The sequence below is a fragment of the Patella vulgata genome, chromosome 1, assembly GCF_932274485.2.
Source record: "Patella vulgata chromosome 1, xgPatVulg1.2, whole genome shotgun sequence".
Classification (NCBI taxonomy): domain Eukaryota; kingdom Metazoa; phylum Mollusca; class Gastropoda; family Patellidae; genus Patella; species Patella vulgata.
The window spans coordinates 17,645,971-17,672,779 of NC_065879.2; the positions used below are offsets into that span (position 1 = coordinate 17,645,971).

General features: G+C 33.9%; 1 protein-coding gene across 2 annotated transcripts in view; it reads right to left on the reverse strand.

Moving 5' to 3' along the window:
• Positions 1-26,809, reverse strand: part of LOC126808896 (carboxyl-terminal PDZ ligand of neuronal nitric oxide synthase protein) — a 124,865-nt gene that overhangs the window by 49,049 nt on the left and 49,007 nt on the right. Inside the window, exon 2 of one of the 2 annotated variants that reach the window (XM_050533948.2) lies at positions 21,505-21,886. The exons of the other annotated variant lie outside the window; for it this stretch is intronic. Coding sequence (XP_050389905.1) covers positions 21,505-21,537 — 33 coding nt within the window. The 5' untranslated portion in view covers positions 21,538-21,886. The remainder of the gene's footprint in view (positions 1-21,504; positions 21,887-26,809) is intronic. 2 annotated transcript variants of the gene reach the window in all.

The window sequence follows — 26,809 nt, forward strand, 5'->3', positions numbered from 1 at the left end:
ATTTATCGATTAAATGGATAATCGAGACTATGCTGTTTATCGTACTGACTTTAGTAATGATGATCGAGGCTAGGTAGAAATTTCAATCGCTTAGTTCTCGGTTCATAGTGGATCAATTTGAATTAAATGTATCTTTAACAGTGGGAGGAAACCAGAAGACCCAGAGAAAACCCATGAGGTTAGGCAGATGACCCTACTTCTTGTCACATACAAGTGTGGGATCGAAACCATGCCACGTGACTCAGTGACAGACCTTATGATCTAAAGCACACTAGTTAGACCACTTGACCACTAAACAAAGATGGCTGGGACAAAATGGGAATAAATATGTTTAGTTCAAGTAGATGGCAAACAATCATTGCAATTTGTATGATTACCAAAACAACTTTAAATAGAAATGGAATAAATTCTGTTTTTTTCTACGTGCATTATAAAAATTACGGTTTATTATGTAATCACAATTGAAGGCTACAAAAACAACTTAATGTGGAAATATTGTAAACAGAATTTGTCTCTGATGACCATCGTCAGGTTTTCAGATAATCATAATATGTACATGGACCCACTCAATGCTTTATTATAAAATATTGTCGGCATGGTAATCATGTTTTGACAGTTACACGTTGGATCGGGATTTAATTGGTACTACCTCACAGTTTTTATCCAATGATATGATGTGTTACAAAATCTTCTAGCTGAACTGATCACAATAAGGCTTATGTGGAATTATTACCAAAGCCAGATTTTATATTGCGCTTGTCAATTTGGATTTTGTTACAAGAAAATATGTGGGTGATTGTGTACTTTAGAAATGTGTTATAAAATCATTCTAATATAGACAAATCGTTTTATAAAACTCCCTTAAGATGCACTAATGCCAACCGTGCCAAATGGGACATCATATAGAAATAAGGGAGAGAGAGAGAGAAAGAGAAATGGGGTTAAACATCCACTCGACACAAACTAGGTCATTTTGGGACTAACATATAGTTCAATTTTATTTCACTAATTTGCTTGCGCATAGGCATCTTTAGCAGTTGGAGGAAACCTGGGAACCCAGAGAAGACCCACAAAGTTTGACAGGCGGCTCTTCTTCTTGTCACGTACATGTGGAGTATCAAAACCATGCCAATTGACTCAATGAAAGATCTTATGAGTTTACACGCACACGTTAAACCACTAAACCACCCAATTCCCCAAATAAAAATAAGAATTCATCCAAAATGGGGTTTAACAGCTCGCCAACACAACATTTCTAGTTGAAGAGTCCACAGCCCACAAACAATCACAGGACTACTATATGACTGAAACATAGCACAAATTAACTGAAAATCATTGGACTGGATTGGAATGACAGCACAAATAAACTGAAAATCATCGGACTGGACTGGAATGGGGTTTAACTTCTTGTCAACAAATTCTAGTTGGAGAGTCCAAGGCCACCAGACAAATCATAGGAACACTGCTGAATGAACACAGTACACAAACTAGTCTTGATGTGTCATATTTTTAACAGGGTGGGGGTGGGTTCCCCCTTGACAGGGGTGTAGGGTGGAGGGCCTGACATGGGACAATGTCTAGTTGTTCGGATGAAATGAAAAACTAAGGTCCTGTGTATTGGCGTGCATGTAAAAGAACCCTTGACAGTTGGAATTTGCCTCATAGCACACTGTATGGCGTATGCCAGTCTTCATTATTCCAGTATGAGCAGGACAGTCGGCCATTAAACCCAATTTCATTTCATTTCTATAAATATTACCTTATAAACCACATATGTATATTAACCTCCAAATCTTATCACCTCTAACCGTATAAATATTAATCTTTAAACTTTATTAACTTCCAAACGCTACAGATATAAACCTCTAAACCTTTTTATCCACCTTAAACCTTATAAATATCTACCTCTAAACCTTTCAAATATTAACCTCCAAGCCTTACAAATATTTACCTCTAAACCTTTCAAAATATTAACCCCCAAACTTAATAAATATTTACCTCTAAACCTTTCAAATATTAACCTCCAAACCTTACATATACATTAACCTCCACATCCTGCAAATATTAATCTCTAAGCAAAAAAAAAAACTTTATTATTGTAATAACCATGAAACATATCAGTCAATTTCAGTCTATGGGACATACTTGATTTACCCGTGACAGTAACCAATCTTAATAACAGCAGTTCTACATATCGATATCGGCAGCTTTTATTCTCGTATCCGCTATCAATATTTCTTGTTTACACTACATGTTGACATATCCATAATGAAAATTGATATTCTAAAAATTTAATTACGCAATGTTTGTCGTAAAAATATAAAAAAACTCTTGCGAGATAATTATCAACGCCATTTTTCATCGATTAAAAAATGTGGTAAAAAACCTAACAATACTGAGAATAAGGGTAAGATAATTGTTAATCTTGAGTTGTTACTAATATGGAGAGAGAGAGAGAGAAAGAGAGAGAGAGAGAGAGCGAGAGAGAGAGAGAGAGAGATATGTGGTTTAATTCATTACTACCTAGGTCATATCTTGACTAACTACAGAATCTTATTTCAATTATTTTATTTCAAGGGTCTTCCGAAGGAAAAATGGCGTACCAAAATAAAATCCCATGAGGTTAGGCAGACGAGTTAACTCTTTGCGACAAATTACTTATATCATAGTGTATTTGGCAAATATTTTGATTATTGCAAGCATGGTTTTCTATGTGAATGTAGATTTGCCAAAGAAAATATCCTGATCTAGATTCCGCTTTAAACTAAGAAATTGCTTATTAGAAATTAACACAATAATTTACTTAACATGCTCCTCAACGCTTTTCATTACTTTATTAACGAGAAGATAATGTACAACTCGACCCTGCGTGATCTTCCCTCCACAAATTACAGTCTGTGTATTATGCTGTAACCTCGATAATATAAGATTGATTGTTGAGGTGACGAGGAAACAATGCACAAATCATGTTTCACAATAATCAGTGATCGTGTCAATATCAAAATAATATTTATTCAGTTTCACATCAAGAAATTCAATTATGATGGCATGTTGTCTTCCAGAATATTATTGTGGTGGTTTTTACATCATACTTAAAAGCAGTATTTTAAGACAAATCAATTGATTTTTATGTTCAGAGTAAAAGTAAACATTACAAAATAACTTTTATTGTTATTTCAGGAAAACCAATGTTTTAACACCTATCTATTTATCTTATCGATGCAATCTTTGAATTCTGACGTCATCAAAATAAAAAGTATGCCAAGTTTTTACGCAATGTTTGTCGTAAAAATATAAAAAACTCTTGCGAGATAATTATCAAAGCCATTTTTCATCAATTAAAAAATGTGGTAAAAAACCTAACAATACTGAGAATAAGGGTAAGATAATTGTTAATCTTGAGTTGTTACTAATATGGAGAGAGAGAGAGAGAAAGAGAGAGAGAGAGAGAGCGAGAGAGAGAGAGAGAGATATGTGGTTTAATTCATTACTACCTAGGTCATATCTTGACTAACTACAGAATTTTATTTCAATTATTTTATTTCAAGGGTCTTCCGAAGGAAAAATGGCGTACCAAAATAAAATCCCATGAGGTTAGGCAGACGAGTTAACTCTTTGCGACAAATTACTTATATCATAGTGTATTTGGCAAATATTTTGATTATTGCAAGCATGGTTTTCTATGTGAATGTAGATTTGCCAAAGAAAATATCCTGATCTAGATTCCGCTTTAAACTAATAAAATTGCTTATTAGAAATTAACACGATAATTTACTAAACATGCTCCTCGACGCTTTTCATTACTTTATTAACGAGAGGATAATGTACAACTCGACCCTGCGTGATCTTCCCTCCACAAATTACAGTCTGTGTATTATGCTGTAACCTCGATAATATAAGATTGATTGTTGAGGTGACGAGGAAACAATGCACAAATCATGTTTCACAATAATCAGTGATCGTGTCAATATCAAAATAATATTTATTCAGTTTCACATCAAGAAATTCAATTATGATGGCATGTTGTCTTCCAGAATATTATTGTGGTGGTTTTTACATCATACTTAAAAGCAGTATTTTAAGACAAATCAATTGATTTTTATGTTCAGAGTAAAAGTAAACATTACAAAATAACTTTTATTGTTATTTCAGGAAAACCAATGTTTTAACACCTATCTATTTATCTTATAAATGCAATCTTTGAATTCTGACGTCATCAAAATAAAAAGTATGCCAAGTTTTATGTCTATTGTACTTGCATTGGCGGAATCTTGGGCTATTTTCGAACAGCGTCATCCCAAGTAAGAAGAAGAACAAGTAACGCTTGAGAACCAGTTCCCGCACAAAATAGATTTGTAACTGTTTACTGAGAAATATAAGATACATGTTCAATATCATAAAATGATATGATCAATATAATCATTTATCAATTTCTTTTTTTAATACTCTTTCATTACATTCATTTTTATATCACAAAAAGATCAACACAATAAAATGATCCTGAAATTGTTTCATCCTAAGCAACTTCTAAATAAACATCATTTTCTAATAAAAACTTAAAAAACATCGTTTTCTAACAAAAACGAAAATAAACATCAGTTTCTAATAAAAACTAAATAAACATCATTTTCTAATAACAATTTCATAAACTGCATCATATTCAGAGATTTGAGGCCACTCTTAATTAATGCTTTGTCGATGGGTGCTGATGGATAAAAACTAACTTTCAATACTGCATTAAATGACTAGATGACCTGCAGCTGTAATGAGGCAATTTTCTGTATGTCAGGAACCAAGTTGGCACCCAACTGTGAGCTATAACGATGTATAATACACCAGCATTTTATATTATAAGATTGCATTTACATATATTTTACCTAATCTCTTTCCAGAGTGAGATAGAAATGGGGTTTGATGTCCATCCAATACAAACTTGGTTATTTTGGGACTAACATATCGTACAATATTTATTTCAATAATTTGCTTGCGCACGGGGCTGAGCAGTGGGAGGAAATAGGAGGACCCAAAGAAAACCCATGAGGTTGTCAGACGATCCTACTGCTTGTCACTAATAAACTTGGGATCGAAACCATGCCACTTGACCCAATGACAGACCTTAGGATCTAAACTGCACAATTTAGACCAATCGGTCACACAATCCCCCATAATACATCAGCAATACATTAGGTTGCGTTCACGTATAGTTTACACATTGCCAAATAAGGTTCAGTGAATTATAACTGTTTTCTGCAACTGTGTTCTGTAAGCTGTTAATGGTCGCCTGTTTTAACCATTTCTATGATGTAATAAGACTAACATGATATAACAGCATTTCATTGACAAACTTTAATCCTGTTTAAGCTTACATTGAATATTTTTCTAGAATAAAATGATATTATTGTAATATTATATAACTAAATTATATTATTGTTGTTGTAGTATAACACAACAAAATTATATTATTGTAATTGTTATTGTAGTATTACATAACAAATGCTGAATTAAACAAAATAGAAAAAACAAAAATTCAGGTAATCAGACAACTATAAAGTAGATGTTGACATCTTGAATCTTATATTACAAACAACCTGAGAGAGAGAGAGAGAGAGAGAGAGAGAGAGAGAGCTGAACCTCCACTCAACACATACTAGGTCATTTCGAGAACTATAATATGGTTCAATTTTATTTCAATAAATCGAAACCACTCCAGTTGACTCAAATTACAAGCTTAAGACTAAAACCAAAAACCTTCAAACTTTATACAACAAGCAATATAATTTAATCCTTATTTAGTGTTTTATTGAATTTTAAATCTTTCCCTACTTATTTTTTGTTTTTATTTAACCATTTTATACATCAAACAATACAATTTAATCCTATTTCTATGTTTCATTGAATTTTAAATCTTTCCCTACTTACTTTTGTTTTTATCTAACCATTTTATACAGCAAACATTGTATTTTAATCCAATGTCTTTAAGGAACTTATAAAATCTTTTCTTGGTTTTTATAAAACCATTTTAAACAACAAACACAGACAGAGAAAATTATACTGACGTAAATGAAAAACAAGAACTGTTTTTTCTGGATTTTTGTGTAATCATTATTTTATGGTAATCAGGCCTGAACGATTTTCTCTTGTATAAAGACATGTTCAGTCTTATTACTACATCCTGTTCGAGATATTAACTCAACAAGATTCAGATAATAACAGATCCAAGGTTTGATTGTACATGTTCACGAAGTGTCAACAGTGATTAATTTACTAAACAAGACGTTAGGACGGAAGTATTCTGTCCTTCAGAGTTCTGTCAAACACAAATTCTCACATTCATCGTGATCAATAACCTCATAAGTAGAAAAAAGAAATTTAGAAATTCTGCACTTTTTATACAGGAAACAATTTATTCGCTTCTTCAGAAACATCACAACTGATCTTGATCAATTTCTATTGTGTCCCGAAAGAAAAACCATCTACGCTTGCGTCTGTACATGACCACTCTGCGAGATGGAATTGCGTGAAATAAAACATTCTTAACGGGAAGAAAAGATGTGGTTTAGCAGCGTTAAGAGGTTTTAAATTTAGTCAACTTGTCGAGAATCAGGGAGAAGGAGAGAATCGTTAGAAGTTTGTCGTTGTTTTCATTATCAAGGAATTGATCCGCGTAAAAGCGTCGCTGTGTAAAATTTCATAAAAACTTGGAGTAGTCACAATCAATAGTGTGATTAGAACGAACGGATGCAACAAACTTTCAGTCTCCTTGTGTCTTGTTTGTCCTGTAATTTGTAAAATACTGTTGAAGAATAACAGAAGATTTAATTAGCGTTACTTCCTACGACCTCTGTCGCAGTATAACCTCCAAAGTTGAATTTCAGGTTAAAGTTGTTTCTGTACAATCAAATTCTTTTAATCTATAAAAGTTTTTTTTCAAAATACAAGTCATTCTGCACATGGAATACTGTTTTGTAATGTGGTCTTACTTCAGTTCACATCTGTTATACACAACCTTGCAACTGAAAGCAACTGAGCGCCTCTTCCAACTCAAAGCAACTAGTTGCAGTCACTTGCACATGTTTAACTTTCTGCAACTCACTGCAACTAGCGGCAACTAGTTGCAGTCGACGTGTGTTCCTACAACGGGCGTCAACTCGTTTCCATGGAAATAAAATCACATGATAAGAGACATGTGTTATGTGAATTTCTAAATAAGCAAAATGGAAGCGAACAAAGACACCCAATTTCAAGTGTTGTTGATGTCGACAATAATATATTAATAGAATTGTGGCAAGACCGACCATGCCTTTGAGATGCTTCTTCTAAGGTATTTGCCATTTTGTTGATCATGTGATGAATAAATTAACAGTCATGTGTTAAGTAGAATCGCTATCAGTTCCGAATTCAGTTGTCAATAACATTGACATAGCACACTTGCAACTGACTGCAACTAGTTGCTTTGAGTTGCAAAGTCAACATAAACCCACTTTAAGATTGTAGAGGTTAAGTCCCATTACATTTCTAACTTAAATATGATTATTCAATAAGAAGGTCCACAGAAACGTGTATAGTTTTCACAATAAAAAATAGACAAACATTTTATTTTCTCTCTCCTTCATCTCACCCTTCTCTCTCTCTCTGATCTGTTTATTGTAATGTCATGCTGACTGTACCTACACAATCCTACATGGATAATGACTTAAAGCCAACTGTTTCACGAATGTCAGAATTTTGATAAATATGTCTGCGTCTTTCATCCTAAAAGGACTTTCATTGGGTTTCTTTAATACCAGGTTTTACAAACCTTTTAACATGAATTCAATCAATCAGTAGTTCAAAGACACTTTGATTCACAAAAGCCCAACATTTAAAGGTATAACTCTATTAATTCACCATCAGATGCTAACCTTTGACCTCTAGGGGTCACAGAGGTCAACTTTTAACTCCTTCATACAGAGGAAATATATTTCGTTCATCAATCACTTAGGGAAGAAGTCAATTCATTAACCTGTCAAATACAATATATTGATTTTTGTATTTTCCTCTGATCTGTAATAGCCGTATTTTAACAGATTATGACTAGAGGGATGATATATAAATATCCTACTAATTTATAGTTCCGTCCCTGTCTAGCCAAACACATCAACGTTATAACCTACTGATCTATGTCCACTTTCACAGGTATAATTATCTTAATTCATGATTTATTTCAATCACCTTATTCTGGGTACATGAAATATCATATCAAGTTTTCTTAGTTTTATCAGAAGAACTTAAGATGTATTATGTACGAGCTAAATCTACCTATTGCAGATCTTATTTTAGCTTATCATATTATCATATTGAGACATTTATTCAAATGACAAGCCCATAACTAACTCTCTAGATCATCGGATGGTTGAGATTCATATGGATGAAAGACAATCAGCATTTAAATATTTAATTCAACAGGCAGCTGCCATGCAAGATATGCCCACATTTTCGAACAGATGGACAGAGAAGAAACTAAAAAAGTTATTTTTCCTTCAATCAGGGGCCAATTATTATCCATGATGTTACGGTCCGACATGCAACAATATCAAAGGAACCAAGATCTTTGGGATATAAACATATACGTTTAAGTTTCATTAAAATCAAATAAAAATTGTGACATCAGGGACCATAATCCATGAATTACAGTCCGATATGCGCAAATTTCGACAGGATTCAAGATCTGTTGGATATAAACATATGTGTTAAGTTTCATTAAAATTGGATAAAAATTGTGACCTCTAGGTGTCCACAACCTTGGTATTACACACTTTTACACTATTTGCGTACGAGAAGCGACCATTTCACAAAATTCGAACAGTGATACATTTGAACGGTTTTAAAAATCAGATAAAAATTGTGACCTCTCTGGGGACCACAAGCTAAAAACACGTTTTTTCATACAATCAGGGGCCATAATTTGATATGGTCCGATATGCGCAAATATAGAAAGGAACCGAGATCTGTGGGCTATAAACATACATTTTGAGTTTCATCAAAATGAGATAACAATTGTGATCCCTAGAGTGTCCTCAAGCTAAAAACGTGAATTTCCTACAATTAGAGGCCATAATTCATGAAGTTACGGTCCGATACATGCCAGTATTTAAAAGAGCAGGATCTTTGGGAGATAAACCTATATTTCAAGTTTCGTCAAATTGGACCAAGGCAACGACAATTTACGTCCATAAGGAAATGTGGGTGTATAAAAATGGATAATCAAAATTTAATTTCAATTGTCAAGTAGGCCTACCATTGATACAATAATAAGCAATCTATGCTACAATTACAAACACTGATAACTTCACTCAGAATACAATCTGATTAAAACACAGATCCTATTTCGTTTCGTTTTTATAGTTCCAAATTTTGTTTTACTTGTCTTTACTACACTTGGATCTGGAAGACTTGTTATTTAACTCGTGTTCTGCTTGAAATGAGGGGTCAGCCAATCAAATGGTCTGTCGAATCGAGTGTTTGACCTTTTTTGCTGTGGGTAATCCACTAGTAACATCAATGCTGATTGGTTAATCAAACGTCTGACATCATAGGTCAAAAGTCGGTCTTTTGACCCCTGACGTGACCTATCGCTATAACTTGTCAGATATTTATGTAGCGTAGGTCATCGAAAGTATAAAAAAAAACGAAATGAAATATAGATCTGTATTTTAATCAGATTGCTCAGAATAAAGTAATTTGAAGGAAATTTTCAACATTTTCATTATCTATTTTTAAAATATTATAGCAAGAACGGATATCTCTTTATCTAAATCTTACATAATGCATTTTTATGGGTTCTTGCTATAAATGGATTCATAAAGTTATGTTATTTTCATTAAAAAAGTTTAATATGGATTGAAGAAATATCATATATATATCAAGTCACTTTATTTTCATCAAAAAAGTTCAATCTGGGTTTATGAAACAGCTAATACCTTTAGACAGCGTATAAATCTATCCTTTTAACCTTGAAATAGACGAAAAAGCTGTAAAAGCACAAAGTAATTTTAATGTAATATGAATGTATATAAAGTGGTTTATTTATATTCAATGTTTGAAACAAATTATTGTAATTTCTAATGAATTATGTTCGGTGAAATACTAGAACAGTCCAAATTGAAGAACCAGGTGGATCCATTTCTTGTACTGATTGAAATACCTTGTGGATCCGTCCCTTGTATATGTACTGATTGAAAACGGGGTGGATCCGTCCCTTGTACTGTTTGAACAGCCAGGCGGATACCAATATGTCCCTTGCACTGATTGAACCACTACATGGATCCGCCCCCTTGTACTGATTGAACCACTACATGGATCCGCCCCTTGAACTGATTGAAATGAAGACAGGCATATGTTATACAGTCTTCTATGAGGCAAATTTTACCCAGACAGCATGCCAATGTGTACACATGACCTCAGTTTTTTTATACTATCCGAATGAAGATATGCTGTCCATTGCTATACCCTCCTTCCTGCACCACTAACAAAGGCGTAGGGGGGGGGGGGACCACACAGGAAAACACCAATGAACTTTCTTGGCAAATACTTGGATTAAACACGGGACCTCCATGTTAGCGCGCCATTGTCTTAATCAATGGACAACTGTGACTCCCCTGTACTGATTGAACTACCAGGTAGAATTAATTATTTTACTCTTTCTGATCAATACAATCAAAAGTGCCTCACTAAAAAAAATACAAACAAGGATCATTAATCCTTTTCATTCAATTCTTAGAATCCTTTGAGTAAAGACAATCTATCATTGATAAGACAGATTTGTATCCCTACAGATCTGATCACCAATCAATCAGAAGCTGTCAATTGTCTGCAACTTAAAATGGAGATTAAATTCTGAATATTCATTGAGAATTGCAATTCTTGTCTTTCTAAAAAAAATACCAGTCAATTCTAAACAGGTTTTGATCCATAAAAAAATAGGTGATCTCGACCTACAACAACAAAACAACTGTTGATTACATAATTTTTTTAAGCTATTCAAACACATTTTTTTTTGTTTTTCGATGTCCCCAGGGGAATATTTATAATTATTTTCCTTTAATATTTATTCAAAGAATTAACTTATGTCCAGTAAGGAAAATATCTTGATTTGACAGAAATCTAGAGATTACCATTTTGGAGAATGTGACTTGACAATCCACAGATTCTTGGAATGGATCTTCAACATTTTTGTTCAGGAGCAAATAACAGCAACAACTTATAATTTCTCCAACTAATGATTTAACTAAGTTTGTTTGTTCATTAGTGAGGATTAAACTGAACAGAGGCCTAAAAATTTTCAAGAACCAACAAGGATTTTCCGGACAACAGCATTTGAATATTGGCATATGTGGTTTCCTCCCACAGTTAAAAGACCTGTATGTGCAATTAACGAAAAAAAAACTGAACCATGTTAGTCCTGAAATGGAGTGTGGAGTGGAGTTAATCTCTCTCTCTCTCTCTCTCTCTCTCTCCAGTTTTAATAAATATGGGTGACCATCTTTAAACTGTAAAATATTTGATCTCCCTTGATCATAAAAACTTTTCATATAGGAGTAACAAGTATTTCTATTAACGTTCTATCAACTTTCAGTCTCCTATAATTATTTTCTTAATCGCAATATCTTCTCTCAACATCTTCTCTCGCTCTCTCTTAGGACAAGGTTAATATTTGATTTCTATTGATTGGACATATTGAAATTGTTGAAACTCTCTTTAATTCTATGTCTGTCAGTCTGTGTGAATAGCAAGAGGTTTGAGGTGATACAGTGATTTGATGTGAGTTAATGAAGTCAGTGAATCTTGACGTCTGGTATGCCAAATCTTCAACTGTTGTCTGCTGTACATGGACTTATTAACCTGTGATGTCATAATTGTCATGGTAATAAACGTGGTATAAATATCAAAATAAATATCAGATCCTAATATTAGCGATATCATTTTGGTGGAAGTGAACATTTAATAAACTTAAAATACAGATGTGACGTCATCCTTTGATGTTGGCGTACCATTATTTCAAATAATATGCATTATGCATTAGCAGAGCCAGGTTTATCTATAGGTTTGTCAGGCTCAAGCCCAGTGCCTCAAAATCTAACGGGACATCGGCCAAGGTGTATAATATTTTTGACACTGTTATAAGCCTTTCTTACACGCACTGTAAATATCGATCATTATCCTCAGCTTTACTTAATTGTTTTTAAAACACATTATGTCTACTACATCGTTACCACTGTTCATCACGTGCATTTTGCATACCGATAGTCCATTGGCCAATCACGCTAGATTACCATGATTTCGTCTAATAGTTTGGATGCAGCTATGGCGGGTGTAGCGCCAGGCAGGGTAAACTTACTCTTCTGAACACCTGTTACCACTGTTTGTCGTGTATTTTGTACACAGTGAACAGTCCATTTGCTGATTACACTATTTTGTCTATACCGTTTTTTTAGGACTTCGAATTTTGTCTAATGGTTTGGATTGTTCGTACTTGGTTTTATTTTATTTCTAAATTCCTCTGGTCGTGAGGGTGGGTGATTAGGAGAGGCCTCATTAATGGAATAGCCTCCGGTCTCTTTTCATCTAAGTCAGGCATTTATTATTAGATGTTACTAAAAATTCCGTAAAAATGTTCGTCTTGATGCGATAAATGTTTCAACTTAAATAACTCTTATTCTAAACCATTCTCAAAAGAAACATTAAGTCAGCCTGTTACAGATATGTGTGAGTCTCACAGAAATAAATAAAAAATGAAAGTTAAGTTTTAATGCTTGTGGCATCTTAACAAGACAAATGAAATGAAATGGTGTTTTACGTCCAACTTTTCAGCTAGAAGGCTAATTAAGATACTGTGCCAGGAGGGAATTTTGCCAGTACAGCAGTTTTTCCACCTGCTCTTTATCAAATTCCTATGGTCATTGATTCTTTTACATGCAACCCAATGTGGACATGGGAACTCTGTTTTTTGTCATGCACCACTGACAAGGGGAAACGATGCTGAAAAATCAAGGGGAACACTTGAATTGACCCCAGGACATTCTGCTGAGAGGGGGAGAGGGGGCGAACGGTTAACATGTGCGCATTGGATCAGAAAGTCTATAATTGAGTAATTGTGGAGTGGTCCCTTCTGTTTAGTGAGCTAGTCATTGATCAATCAGGACTTCCTCCAAACAAAAAGAATTAAAGGAATGAACCCACTCATGCATTTATCCAATGAAAATAAAGTTTCAGTGGTTTAGATGAAACCAAGAGGGGATGGGGATGCCAAATGGTCTAACATGTTTGCTTTAGATTATGAGGTCTGTTATTTGTGTTACGTGGGTTTCGATCCCAAGCTTGTACATGACCAGGAGTAGGGTCACCTGCCAAACCTGGTAGGTTTCCTCCGAGTCGTCTGGTTTCCTCCCACAGCTAAAAGACCCGTATGTGCAAGCGAATTAATGAAACAAAATTGAACCATGTTAGTCCTGAAATGAAAAGTTTGTATGGAGTGGAGTTAATCTATCTCTCTCTCTCTCTCTCTCTCTCTCTCTCTCTCTCTGTTATATGAAACACCTGGATGAAGCCTCCAACCATTTGGCAAGATAGATGTATTTCTGATTAAACAGATTCAACAATCAACCACAGCATGTCAAACAGACCTAGACCAGGCTATATATTAGATGGAACTAACATATCTGAGACTAAAAGTATTTTATCTTTAGTTATTCAGGGTCTTGATAATTATAAAGGGGCTATACTATATACCGGAAAACACTGAAAAACACTGAAAAACACCGGAAAACACTGGAAAACTACCGGAAAACACCATGTTATACTGAATACCGGAAAACACCGGAAAAACACTAAATACCGGAAAACACACTAAATACCACAAAACACCCTAAAAAGGTAACCCGGAGAAGGGCTATACTATAAACCGGAAACTAACCCTAACCCTAACCCAGGCACACAGAGGACCAGGCTCCCGGTTACCTATTTAGGGTGCCAGTCTCCGGGTTACCTATTTAGGGTATTTTCCAGTATTTAGTGTGTTTTCCGGTATTTAGTGTTTTTCCGGTGTTTTCCGGTATTCTGTATAAAAGTGTTTTCCGGTATATAGTATTGCCGATATAAAGCCACTTGAGTTTCAGGAGAAAAACCTTTTATTTAGAATTTCAAAACCTGACTGTGGAACTAAATGAAATCAAATGAAATGGGGTTTAACGTCCTATTGTTCTGCTCAGAATTGAGCTAATGAAGACGGGCATACGCCATACAGTGTGCTGTGAGGGAAATTTTGCCCAGACAGGGGCACTACGGCCTGCTCTTATATCGAATTCCAACTGTCAAGGGATCTTTTACGTGTACGCAAATGTAAGCGGCACCTTGTTTTTTCATCCCATCTAAACGACTAGACAGCTGTCCTTCTCAGGTCCTCTGTCCTGCATCACTGGCAAGGGGGAACTGTGGAACTAAAAGTTAATGAAAAGAGCAAGTAAGTATTTTTATTTTTTATATTATTTTTTTTATCACTTTATAAGAGAAAAAGAAAGAGAGACATGGGGTTTGACTCCACCCGACACAAACTAGGCTATTTCGGGTCTAACATATGGTTCAGGTCTGTCATTGAGTCAAGTGGCATGGTTTCCATACCCCGCTTGTACGTGACAAGTAGTAGGGTCACCTCTCCAGCCTCGGGTTTTTTTTACGGATCATCCGGTTTTTACCCACTGCAAAAGACCCCTACACGCAAGCGAATTATGGAAATAGTATGTTAGTCCCAAAATGACCTAGTTTGTGTGAGTGGACCTTAAACTACCCCATCTCTCTCTTTCTCTCTATAGACTTACTTCACTTTCAAATGTTTTAGACTCCATGTATTTACTTCCTTCAAAACCTGATGAATTCAAATTTAAAACTAATGCCACATCAACACCCATTGTTCATAATATTCAATGTAAACCACCAGTACACAATTAACTGTGTCTGTTACAATATAAAGATCATGAAACTTTTTTGCGATCAATTAAAATTTTCACTTTCAAATTTTTTCATCATAACTTCTTTGCGATCCATTACTCTTTGTCCTCCACAAATTTTCACACCAAACTTTTTTGAATCACTGAATATCAAACTGAAAATTTATTCAGCCTGTAGCATTTTTCTGGTATCATCTGTCAGTTCTGTTTCTTAGGAAAACATTGACAACCACTAGGAAATATATATTTCACAAACCTTCAATATTCAAATCAGTTTTTATCGGAAAAAAATGTTTGAGAAGATATCATTGTCATATGACTTTTTTCACCTTCCAAAATGAAAGTTAATGGTTTTGATATTTGAGTTGACAGAAAGAAATCCTCTTTGCTTGATTACCCCAAATTATCAATTATTTTGACATATCATATAGAATTTGTTTAAGCGCTATACCACAATGAGATTATCTTAGTATTCACCAGAATCAGATTGTCTGGTTTGTTCTTTGAATACCAGCCAATTGTTTATCTGTTGATTATTATAAGAAATCTATATATAGTCTGTTATTACTTATAGGTATAGTGGGTGCCTTTCAGCTTGGGGGGTTGGGGTGGCCTAGTGGTCTAGAGTGTCGCGCCTCGACCTCTAGCTGGCCGGTCACCTCTGGCTTGTAATTGTGGTTTCGATCCCTAGCCTGAGCATATGTGGCTTGGAGATAAGGCGCCTTCTCAACCTGGTGGGTTTGCTCTCTCTCTCTCTCTCTCTCTCTGAATCTGTAATATAATCTATAGTTTTTTTGTTTTAAGTATAGAACACCCTCTGATCTTTGTATTCAACACAATCTGATTATCTTTTACTGTAGTCAACACAATCTGTTTATCTTTGTATTCAACATATTCATATTATCTTTATATTCAACACAATCGTATTATCTTTGTATTCAACATAATCGTATTATCTTTATATTCAATACAATCTATTATCTTAGTATTCAACACAATCATATGATCTTTGTATTCAACACAATTGTATGATTTAGTATTCAACACAATCGTATTATCTTAGTATTCAACACACTCAATGATCTTTGTATTTAACACAATCCGATTATCTTTGTATTCAACACAATCGATTATCTTTGTATTCAACACAATCCGATTATCTTTGTATTCAACACAATCAGAATTATCAATGCCAATGTCAATGTCTTTTAAGTATCAAAAATAAACATTTGCCCATGAAGTTCATATTTATAGCAAATTGATATTTATCAAATAATCCAATGGCACGTTTTGTAGTTTTTGTTCAATAAAAAACAATGTAATTTCTCTTCAAATTCTCCTTAACCTATCCACCGTGTACAAAACAATTAGATCACCTAAGTCCTAGAGGAAATTTCAAAATCATTTCATGTTTCATAGAATTAACATCGAGAGGAATATTTAACCTGTTTATAAGTTGGTCAGACTGACTCTAGGTCTCCAATCATCTTGTGATGAATTGACCTCAGGTCATCTGTCCACCTGGGATACAACCTTCAGTTAGTTGTGAGTTTCAGCAACTAGCTGAGTGCAATGATGAACCATATGCTTATTTCCTGTTGGTTTGTATTACTCTAGCACCAGAATTGTATTACTCTAGTAGGCCTATACCAATGTTTGTTTCCCAGTGTGGGCCCAATAGAACTTTTTACCATTTCTCAAGTCTGGTTTCCACTTGAATAGATTTGGATTATGAAGGCTCGAGAGAAGAAAATGTGACTATTCATTTAAATCTTGTATTATTTGAGACATTTGACTGATTTACTAATTATCTATCAAATGTTTACGATCAAAAGAAAAAGGAAGAGAGAAAAAGTATGTGAAGTCCTTCATCTTGGGCCTAACATATGCTATCTTTATATATAGCAGCAAGGAAACCCAAACGATTAGCTAGACTGATAATGCTTATACTTGAAAAACAGACACATGAATTCACAATACTCTACCATAAATAAAAAACATGAAATATATACAAGTTTGAACAAGGCACCTGTTATAGAATTTGTCAAGTAAAAATTATCACACAATGTATATATTATAATAAGTTATGTTGTGTGATAATTTGGACTGGACAAAGTCGTGATTTGACGATGCCTTATGTCCAGACTTGAATATAAACTCAATTTTCAAAAGTTTCTGTGTTATCAAAAAAAGGTGAAAAGTCAAACATTTAATATATGGTGTACAGTCTGGAATAGAAAACATGACTTGCATAGATGACAGAAATATGTTGTGTCAGTCGGCAAAATTCTGAAAAGTAAAGCTATAGTAGAAAGTGAGAGAGAAATGGGGTTTAACGTCCACTTGACACAAGCTAGGTCATTTTGGGACTAACATATATCTTACAATTCATTTCAATGATCTAATTGCATGCAGGGGTCTTTAGCTGTGGAAAGAAGCTAGAGGACCCAGAGAAAACCCCGAGGTAGGACAGTCGACCCTATTCCTTGTCATGTCCAAGCGGGGAGTAAAAACCACAACAGTTGACTCAATGACAGACCTTATGATCTAAAGCACACACGTTAAACTATTCGGCCACCAGTAGATTCTACATGTAAACATTAAGGCAATCTGAAACAAGTCGCTGAAACAAATAACACCATCAGCTGTGATGTTCAGTTTTTGTTCAGCTGTAATACATCTGATCAGTCCAACTAATCTTTACCATATTACCATAAAATAACTGACTGTATGTATCCCAGGACAAAGATCATAGGGGTCACAGGGGTCATGACATATATCAAAGTACATCAAGTCTCTAGATAATTGTCAATACCATAGGTTACAGGCAAGCCTGGATATAAGGCACTTGTCACAGACTTTATGGAGCAAAAATGATCAGAGAAAGTGTTACAAACGAGTTTCCTACTGCCAGCCAGCACACAACTTTGCCATGTGTCAACTGTTCTTTGGTGGGAATCAGGGTGGCAGTCTGGACCAGTCAGCCCTACCTGCCATCACTCTTAAGTGGTGCTAAACAGGGTTTTATTTTTAGTAAATTATCCCCAGGAAATCATGCTCATGGATTGAAACAAATGGGTTTAATTACCCCATTAATCTACCAGATGGCAGCGATGTTTTTCATCTTCATTTACATGGCTTGCTTGTACCTGACAGGAGTAGGGTCTTTGTGGGTTTTCTCCTAGTCCGCTGGTTTCCTTTCAATGCTAAACCACCTATGCACTAGCGAATTATTGAAATTAAAATGTACTATATGTTGTTAGTTTCTCTCTCTCACAGACAGTGCACACCTAAGAATACTATATCTGTACTTGACAAATATTGACAAAGGTCCCAGACCCTCCTTACGTTGAAGACTAGGAGGTTCTGGGTGACCGAGACTAACAATAACTACAAACCGAAATACACTATAACAGATTACATCTGATTGGCCTCTTTTTTTTACAAGAATAAATCTTTTATTCAGTTGAGCATACCAGTAATCAGAGAAAATTTTATTGGCACCAGTGAACATTATTTGCATAATTGATCGATTAAGTATAAAAAAACTCGCCAAACTTTGTTAAATATTTGTGAATAAATTCTGGAAATGAGCTGATAATGTTTCTTCTATTAACATAAAAAAGTAGCTTTGATCACTCAGCCAGCTGTGTAAGGAATGCATGCAACAGCAGCTGGATAAACAAAACTACATATTTACATGTATACCTTGTACTCCTGGTGTTTTTAATCAAACCTCATGGTTAAATTTTACCGGGCTACATTCATTTTCATTTTCTACCATGTTTGAGATTATTATAAAGTCATGGTAGTAACACCTCAAAGGCAGTTAATATATAAATAGATATTGGTCTTTCCTAGATACCTTGCAGATCGCAAACGTCAAAGGCAGTGCAAGCCCATAACTAGTCCCTTCCACCCTGTGAAAAAATTGTCGACCATAGATATACACTGTCTGTCAATTCAGTGGATATATATATAGAGATTGGTATTTTCTAGATACCTTGTTTATTAAAGATACATTACGGGAGATTGGATAACGACTTGGCAGTTCTCAATATAATAGTTAAAAACTAGATAATGTAAAGGCAATTTGCTGAAAATTTCATCCACTTTGAACCGAGAACAAAGCAATTGAATTTCTGCCTAGCCTTGATCATCATTACTAAAGTCAGTAAGATAAACAGCATAGTCTCGATTATCCATTTAATTGTTAAATCGTGAAGAAAAGTTATGCAATAAATCGGCTCACAATCCACTAAAGATCGCAGGCTAGCGATGCTATCTAGAGTTGATTATGGCCTGAATAAGTTAATTAATGTCTAATTAATAGTTTATATAACATGTCAGGCCTAAAGAAAGACCCGCAATAGGCAGATTTGGCTCTTGCATAATATATGTTGAATGCTTTAATAAAATGGTTGGTGGGATGTCATGTAAATTATTAGTTTAGAAAATAACAACTGCAATGTTTTTAATATCTTTAAAAGCAGAATTTTGTCTAATTATTTAGCATGCTGAGCTTAAATGAAAATGTAAAAATATTAACACTGGAGGTTGGTCAATTTTTATGAATTCCGCTAAACAGATTTTAACTAGCACTAGCTGTAGATTTATTTGTGACAATCTTCATTAAAATATATTAAGAGAACTGTTCTTTGGCAAAAACACAAAATGTAAAGCCTGTCTGAAGGTACTGGTACTTGAAACCTGCAGTGGGTGTATACACTGTATACTATACAGTAAGCACACCAGATAACTCTGTATAGTCTTCGGGGGGGGGGGGGGGGGGGCTGGCCGAATAGTTTAACATAAGGCCGTCATTGAATAAAGTGGTAGGGTTTGGGTTTCCCCGATTGTGACAAGGAGTAGGGGCGCCTGTCTAAATTTGTCAATTTTCTCCTGGTCATCTGATTTCCTCTTGCAGCTATAAAGACCCCTGTGTACAAGTGAATTATGGAAATAAAATAGAACCATATGTTAGTCCTGAAATAACCTAGTTTGTGTTGAGTGGACGTCTCTCTCTCTCTCTCTCTCTCTCTCTCTCTGTAGAAGCTGAAGTTGAGCCCTATGACTAAAGGAACTCTCTGTGTAGTCTATCTTTAAATTTCACTCACCATGAAGAGATATCATTAATGTCTCTAAACTACACAATTATAGATACGTTTATTGCAGTAGAATTTGTCATGCTTCTCCCTAAAAGTATCAGTAAATTACACAGGAGAAAACTTATCAATGAAATAGACCATGAATTATATATGGTTTCAACATATCACACAATCTGTAGTAAAGACAGCTGTAAGGAAAGAAAATATTTTATCAATGTGAGAGAGAGAGACACAAACTAGGTCATTTCGGGACTAACAAAAGTTTCAATTTCGGGAAATCTAAAAGGTGGACCTTATGATACAATGCGCATGCGCTAACGATTCGGCCATCCAATCCCCCAGAGAGAGATAGAAAGAGAGAAATAGGCTATAATGCGCACGCGCTAACCATTCGGCCATCCAATCCCCCCAGAGGAAACTAAGTAATTTTAGGACTAACATATGCCATATGTTTCAATTTTACTTCAATAAATCAATTCCACGTGGAGGGCCTTTAGAAATGGGAGGAAGTCACAGGTCCTGGAGAAAACCAACGAGGTTGGGAGGCCACTCTACTCCTTGTCCCTCATAATCTGGGAATCGAAACCAGGTCAGCTGACTCATTGATAGACCTTATGATCTACCCCCACCCCTCCCAAGACATAGAAGGTACATTATGGTTTAAATTGAAGGTACACTATGTTTTAAACAGATGGTACATTATGGTTTAAGATCTGAATAATATAGTCTACAGGGTGACAGTTAACTCAAGACTAAGGTAATACCAATTCTCCCCTTTCAATCCTTTATTTACCTAAGGTGCACCAGTGAATAATGTCATGTGTATAATAATATACCAGTGTATGATGTCATGTTTATTATAATATACCAGAGTATAATGTCATGTGTATAATAATATACCAGTGTATGATGTCATGTGTATAATAATATACCAGTGTATGATGTCATGTTTATAATAATATACAACTATATGATGTCATGTTTATAAAAATATATCAGTGTGTGATGTCATGTTTATAATAATATATTACTGTATAATGTCATGTTTATAATAATATACCAGTGTATGATGTCATGTTTATAATATAAATATATCAGTGTATATGATGTCATGTTTATCAATAAATCAGTATATGATGTCATGTATATGTCATGATGGACAAAAAACAAGAAACAAAAGTTTATATAATGGCATGTTGGCACTAACTGTGCTATATTGTTCCAAATTTAATATGGTCATCTGGTGCAATGATTATTATAAAATGATTATGTGAAATATCATTCTGATTGTGATGATGTTATGATGATGTAATGAGATATCAGTATGATTATTATCATGATGATTGAGATGATGATGATGTCATGATGATGTCATGATGCTTGATGATGTCATAGAGAGAATCAATTTTACTTACTTTACAATGGAATTCTGGTAAATCAGAAGACATTCTCGTCCAATTCTTCTGAAACTTTTTTCTAAATTAATTTTAAACTGTTCTAAAATATTCCTGTTTATTGGTTTTCATTATCAGATTTTATTAATCACACCCACACCATCCTATGTCTGCACTTTGATACACAAAGAAATAAATATCTTTCACCGAAAAAAAAACCAAACTATTTCTGATCACGGTCCAGTTAAGTGAAGTTCTGTCATATATATCAAAAATGTTACAATAATACGAACTATTGCCATTCTTGTCGAAATGGTTTTAAAAATTTAATGGATCTTGAGATGCAAGCATATCACTGTAGAAACACGTGTCTTTGACATTATGATACTTTTCTTTATTTTCCCTGCAATAATAAAATAGATGGTGTTGTAACTCTGGCAATATCGCTCTACTCCATGTATCCTATCTTAGCTTTGATATTTCTAAGTTATTAAAATTCAAAGTAACTTTTCTTCTGACTCTGTTAAAAGCTTCTTCAACTTAGTCAATATCTTATCCAGTTTCTCAAGTGATCAAAGAACTTGCGACATTTTTTTTCTCTTAATATGTTAGAATATACAAAAAAAGAAATTATGGCGCTGTTTTCCTTTCTGACACAAACCACAATTCTAAGTTTTTACTCCTTGTTAATTTCTAAATCAAACTTTAATATGTTGACACATATAGAAAAAATACTACGATGATGTTAGCCTTTGTGACACAAATGACAATTCTAAGTATTAACTCTTTGCTAATTTCTAAATCAAACTTTTATATGAACTCTGCATTCTAACTAGATTTCATCCTCCTGTAACTGGTCACAACAATACAAATACATAATACTATCTTGTTCATCAACTTAAAGATACATTATGGGATAATTAATAATTTAGATAACATTTCAGGCCTAAAGAATGACCTGCAATAGGCAGATTTAGCTCTTGCATAATGTACATTTAAGGAAAACCACAATTCTAAATATTTACTGCTTGCTAATTTATATATCAAACTTTAATAAGTACATGAAAACTAATGTTTTATTACGATTTTATACGGTTGCATACAAAACAGATGTTCTGTGAAATAAACCGTAATTTGCATCTAAATTACATAAATGGTTTTAACCAAATGGAATAAAATGGGGTTTCATATCCTACTTTTTTTGCATCAACAAGGAGAAACCACACTCGGAAATCCTGGGGGGATCCTTGAATGTTTGTGAACCTGTGCCTTACAAACTGAGCCACCACAACCCCCACCCTCCACCCTTTAATCAAATTATATATTTACCAGGTGCATACATAAAATAAGTAGAAAATCAATTACTATTATTTAAAATTTCTATCAGAAAATGCAGAATATTAAGGACCACATCGGAATAGTTTACGAATATAAATTACTTTATATTATAAAATATAATTGAGTTAGTATTCTGCTATCCTCCATGTATTATTTATTTATTCCCTCTCACAAAATCAAATTGAATTAGTATTCTAATATAAAACTTTCAATATTCTTTTCTCTCTAATTTTTTCATTTTATAAAATTATCTGGTGCAATTTTCTTTATGAATATCTTTCATTTTTGTCAATTTTACAGCATTGGCATTTCAATTGAACAAGAGAGAGAGAGGGGGGGGGGGGGTAACATCATTTCTGGACTAATATATGGTTTAATTTTACTTTAATAATTCACTTGCGCATAGGGGTCTTTGGCAGTGGGAGGAAACCATTGGATCTGGAGAAAACCCAAAACAAGGTAGGATATATAGGCGACCCTACTTCTTGTCACGTAAAAGTGGGGAATCAAAACTATGCCACTTGACTCAAATCATTGATTTTATTATGACCCAATGCGCACATGTAAACCATTCAGCCACCCGAACCCCCTTGAGCCTTGAACAAAAGAGAAATTCTACCTGAACAATAAATTTTTGTATTAACTTGAGAATTAGGAACAGTACTGTCAGTTGTTAATTCCCTAATCTACTTTTCTTTACCATATCACAGCGACAGACAGCATATTTACGTTTTTTGATTCCAGTGGTCTCCCTTTTTAACGATGCTTTAGTTATAAAAATGTGATCTTTGCCATCACAATTTTGCAAGCAAAGTGGCTCAGGAGCTCTGGGGTTCGATTCTGGCATTGGCCGGAAAAGTTCCTCTGGATTTTATAACTTTGAGTAGCACCGAAAAGTTGGCAAGAAACAGTGTCTAGTTGTCTGGATGGGATGAAAAACAGAGGTTCTGTTATGTTAAAAAAACTTTGGCAGTTGGAATTCAATGAATAGCCTACGTAGGCAGAAACACCATATTGTCCAGGTAAAATTTCTTTACAGCGCACAACATGGCATATACCTGTCTTTATTAGCTTGTCGGAGCAGGAAAGTAGGATATAAACACCATATCATTTCATTTGAAAGTAAAATGGTAGAAATTCCATATATATTTAAATAAATCGTATATATTGTGATGTGCCTGTATGCACCATGAAACAGTGAGACTCAGTCTAGAAATTTGATAGAAATATTATTACAACAATCTGGTGTAAATTTTCTCCAATGTGTAATGTGAATACACTGTTTATATCAATAACCAGGTATTCTGTTACCTGAAACAGGATGAGAAATCATCAACATACTAGGTTGTGAGACAGGTGAGTTGCAAATATTCACAGGTATTCAACTATTACATTTCATATACTAGTCTCAATTTTGATTGCTGCGTAATCCTGAAGGTTGTCATTGCAAATGAAAGTCATTCCATATACATTTTCATACATTTCATATTTTGTGCCTATATAGGGACATATATTCACAGGAATTAAACTATTACATTTCATACACTTGTCTTAGACCATACACAATATAGACATTCAGCTGATACATAATATTCCAGCTTTTCACTTTTCACACAGATTTTCACTTTCAGCCAATACACAATATTCCCAACTTAAAGGCAATATAGCCTTTCAGTCAATGCACAATATTCCAGACTAAATGGAAATATAGACTTTTATCCAATGCACAATATAGAAGATTAAAAGACAATAGAGACTTTCTGACAATGCACAATATTCCAGACTAAAAGGCAACAATTAAAGACTTGAAGACAATGCACAATATTCATACTAAATTCTAGAATAAAAAGATGATATAGACTTTAAAACCATGCACAATATTCCTGTCTTAAATGCTAAAATTCCCATCCCTTTCTATTGAATTCATTCATCCATCTTATCTTTCCGTGAAACTTGTTACACAGCATCTGATATTTCAGTTCTATGACAAACATTGACCTCAAGATGGCATCTAACTTTTAGATTACTACCTAAACAACATATTTAAATCTGTATTTTTGTTACAGTTTTAAAAGCAAAATATACGAGTATTGGCCATCTGGCACTATAAGGCTATTTAAAATTGTATATTTACAACAGTCCTTTCAACAGAATTTTCTATTTCTAATATTCTGAATTAAAAAGGTGCGAGCCACTTTTGCTAGTAACTGAAACAGGGATGAAATCCAATAATTCAGAACTTTTTGGTCTTGAATTTTTACCTTGTGGTATCTGGATGATTTAATTTCCGAATCCTTGCGTCCAAAACATTTCTTTATACAGTTCATTATCCGTTTCTATTCCAATTTAGATTTCCTATATGTCCGAATCTTCCGTGATGAACAGCTTGGATTCTGGTCTATGTCTAGAATGTAATAACATCACAGTATAGCTTCAAGTCATTTTGTAGCAATAATTATCCGTTAAATGATGTCTGATGGCTCTGTGTAGTAAGACAAGAGTAAACACAAACGATAATATACCAGAAATTTCTCTTCCATAATAATCGTATAGAGATTTAAGACAGCCAGGAATCATTCACAATGAATATTTCACTAAATTAAGGTCAAACCAATTTGATTTTTTGTTAACGACTGTTAAAATCGTTATTATTTTTTTATTCTTGACAAAGGATAATTTAAAAACAGTTTGTGTTCAATCAAAAGCTTTTTGTTCCAAATTTTTGAAATTGTAAACAAAACATCTTTCACGTGATTCAAGTGGCTGTTTATTTATCAACACCCTAAAGAACAGAAAATAAAACTGGTTTGGCCTAAAGCCCTAATACAAGACCATCAACAATCAAAAGTTCATTTATCAAAAATATTTCGATCAAAAATTTCAGATTGTTTATTACAGTGCATGCCCCATTATGTCAGAATAAAACTTAAATATAGAATAGAGTGTTTATAAGACCATCAACAATCAAAAGTACATTTATCAAAACTATTTTAATCCAAAAATTAAAGCCCCAATAAATCAGAATAAAGCTTAAATATAGAAAAGAGCATTTATAAGACCATCCACAATCAAAAGTACATTTATCATAAATTTTTGAATCCCAAAATTAAAGCCCCCAATTCAGAATAATTAATATAGAGAGTTTTAAGTCCATCCACAATCAAAAGTAAATTTATCAAAAATATTTTAATCCCAAAATAACTGCCCCAATATATCAGAATAAAAATAGAGCATTTATAAGACCATCCACAATCAAAAGTACATTTATCAAAAATATTTTAATCTCAAAATTAAAGCCCCAATATATTAGAATAAAGTTTAAATATAGAATAGAGCGTTCATAAGGCCATCCACAATCAAAAGTACATTTATCAAAAATATTTTAATCTCAAAATTAAAGCCCCGATATGTCAATAAAAAATATAGAGAGTTATTGAGTTTTGAGTCCATCCACATTAAAAGTACATTTATCCAAAAATTATTCAGATTGATTAATCCTAACTTTAAAATCTGTGATTGTCATTTCAGGGATTTTTAAAACCATAATATCATGAAAGTTGAATCTCTAATAAGGAACAGCTGCAGTCCCAAAATGTTTTTTTTCGGTTCAGTATTTACAAAGATATAATATGAATTGTCAATTTGTCAACATTTGGCATCCACTTCAGACGATTTAGAGGGCCATTCACAATAATCAAGTGTACTTGTTCATACAAAAAATTTTGTTTTTTATGGTTGGATGTTTTTTTTATCACATAATGACAACAGTTTTTACATTAAATTATCTCACTCAGCTTTTCACAATGAAATATATTATATTTATAATATCTGAGAATTTTGTCCAACAATGAGATATGTCACCAGGCAACTAAACATACGCCCACACAGCAGTTAAGTCGTCTGGGGAGTCAACAAGGGAACTGTTGCATATTTTTTTTCTTTTGTCAGAAATGAAAACATTTACAATACACTAAAATCTGATTACAAG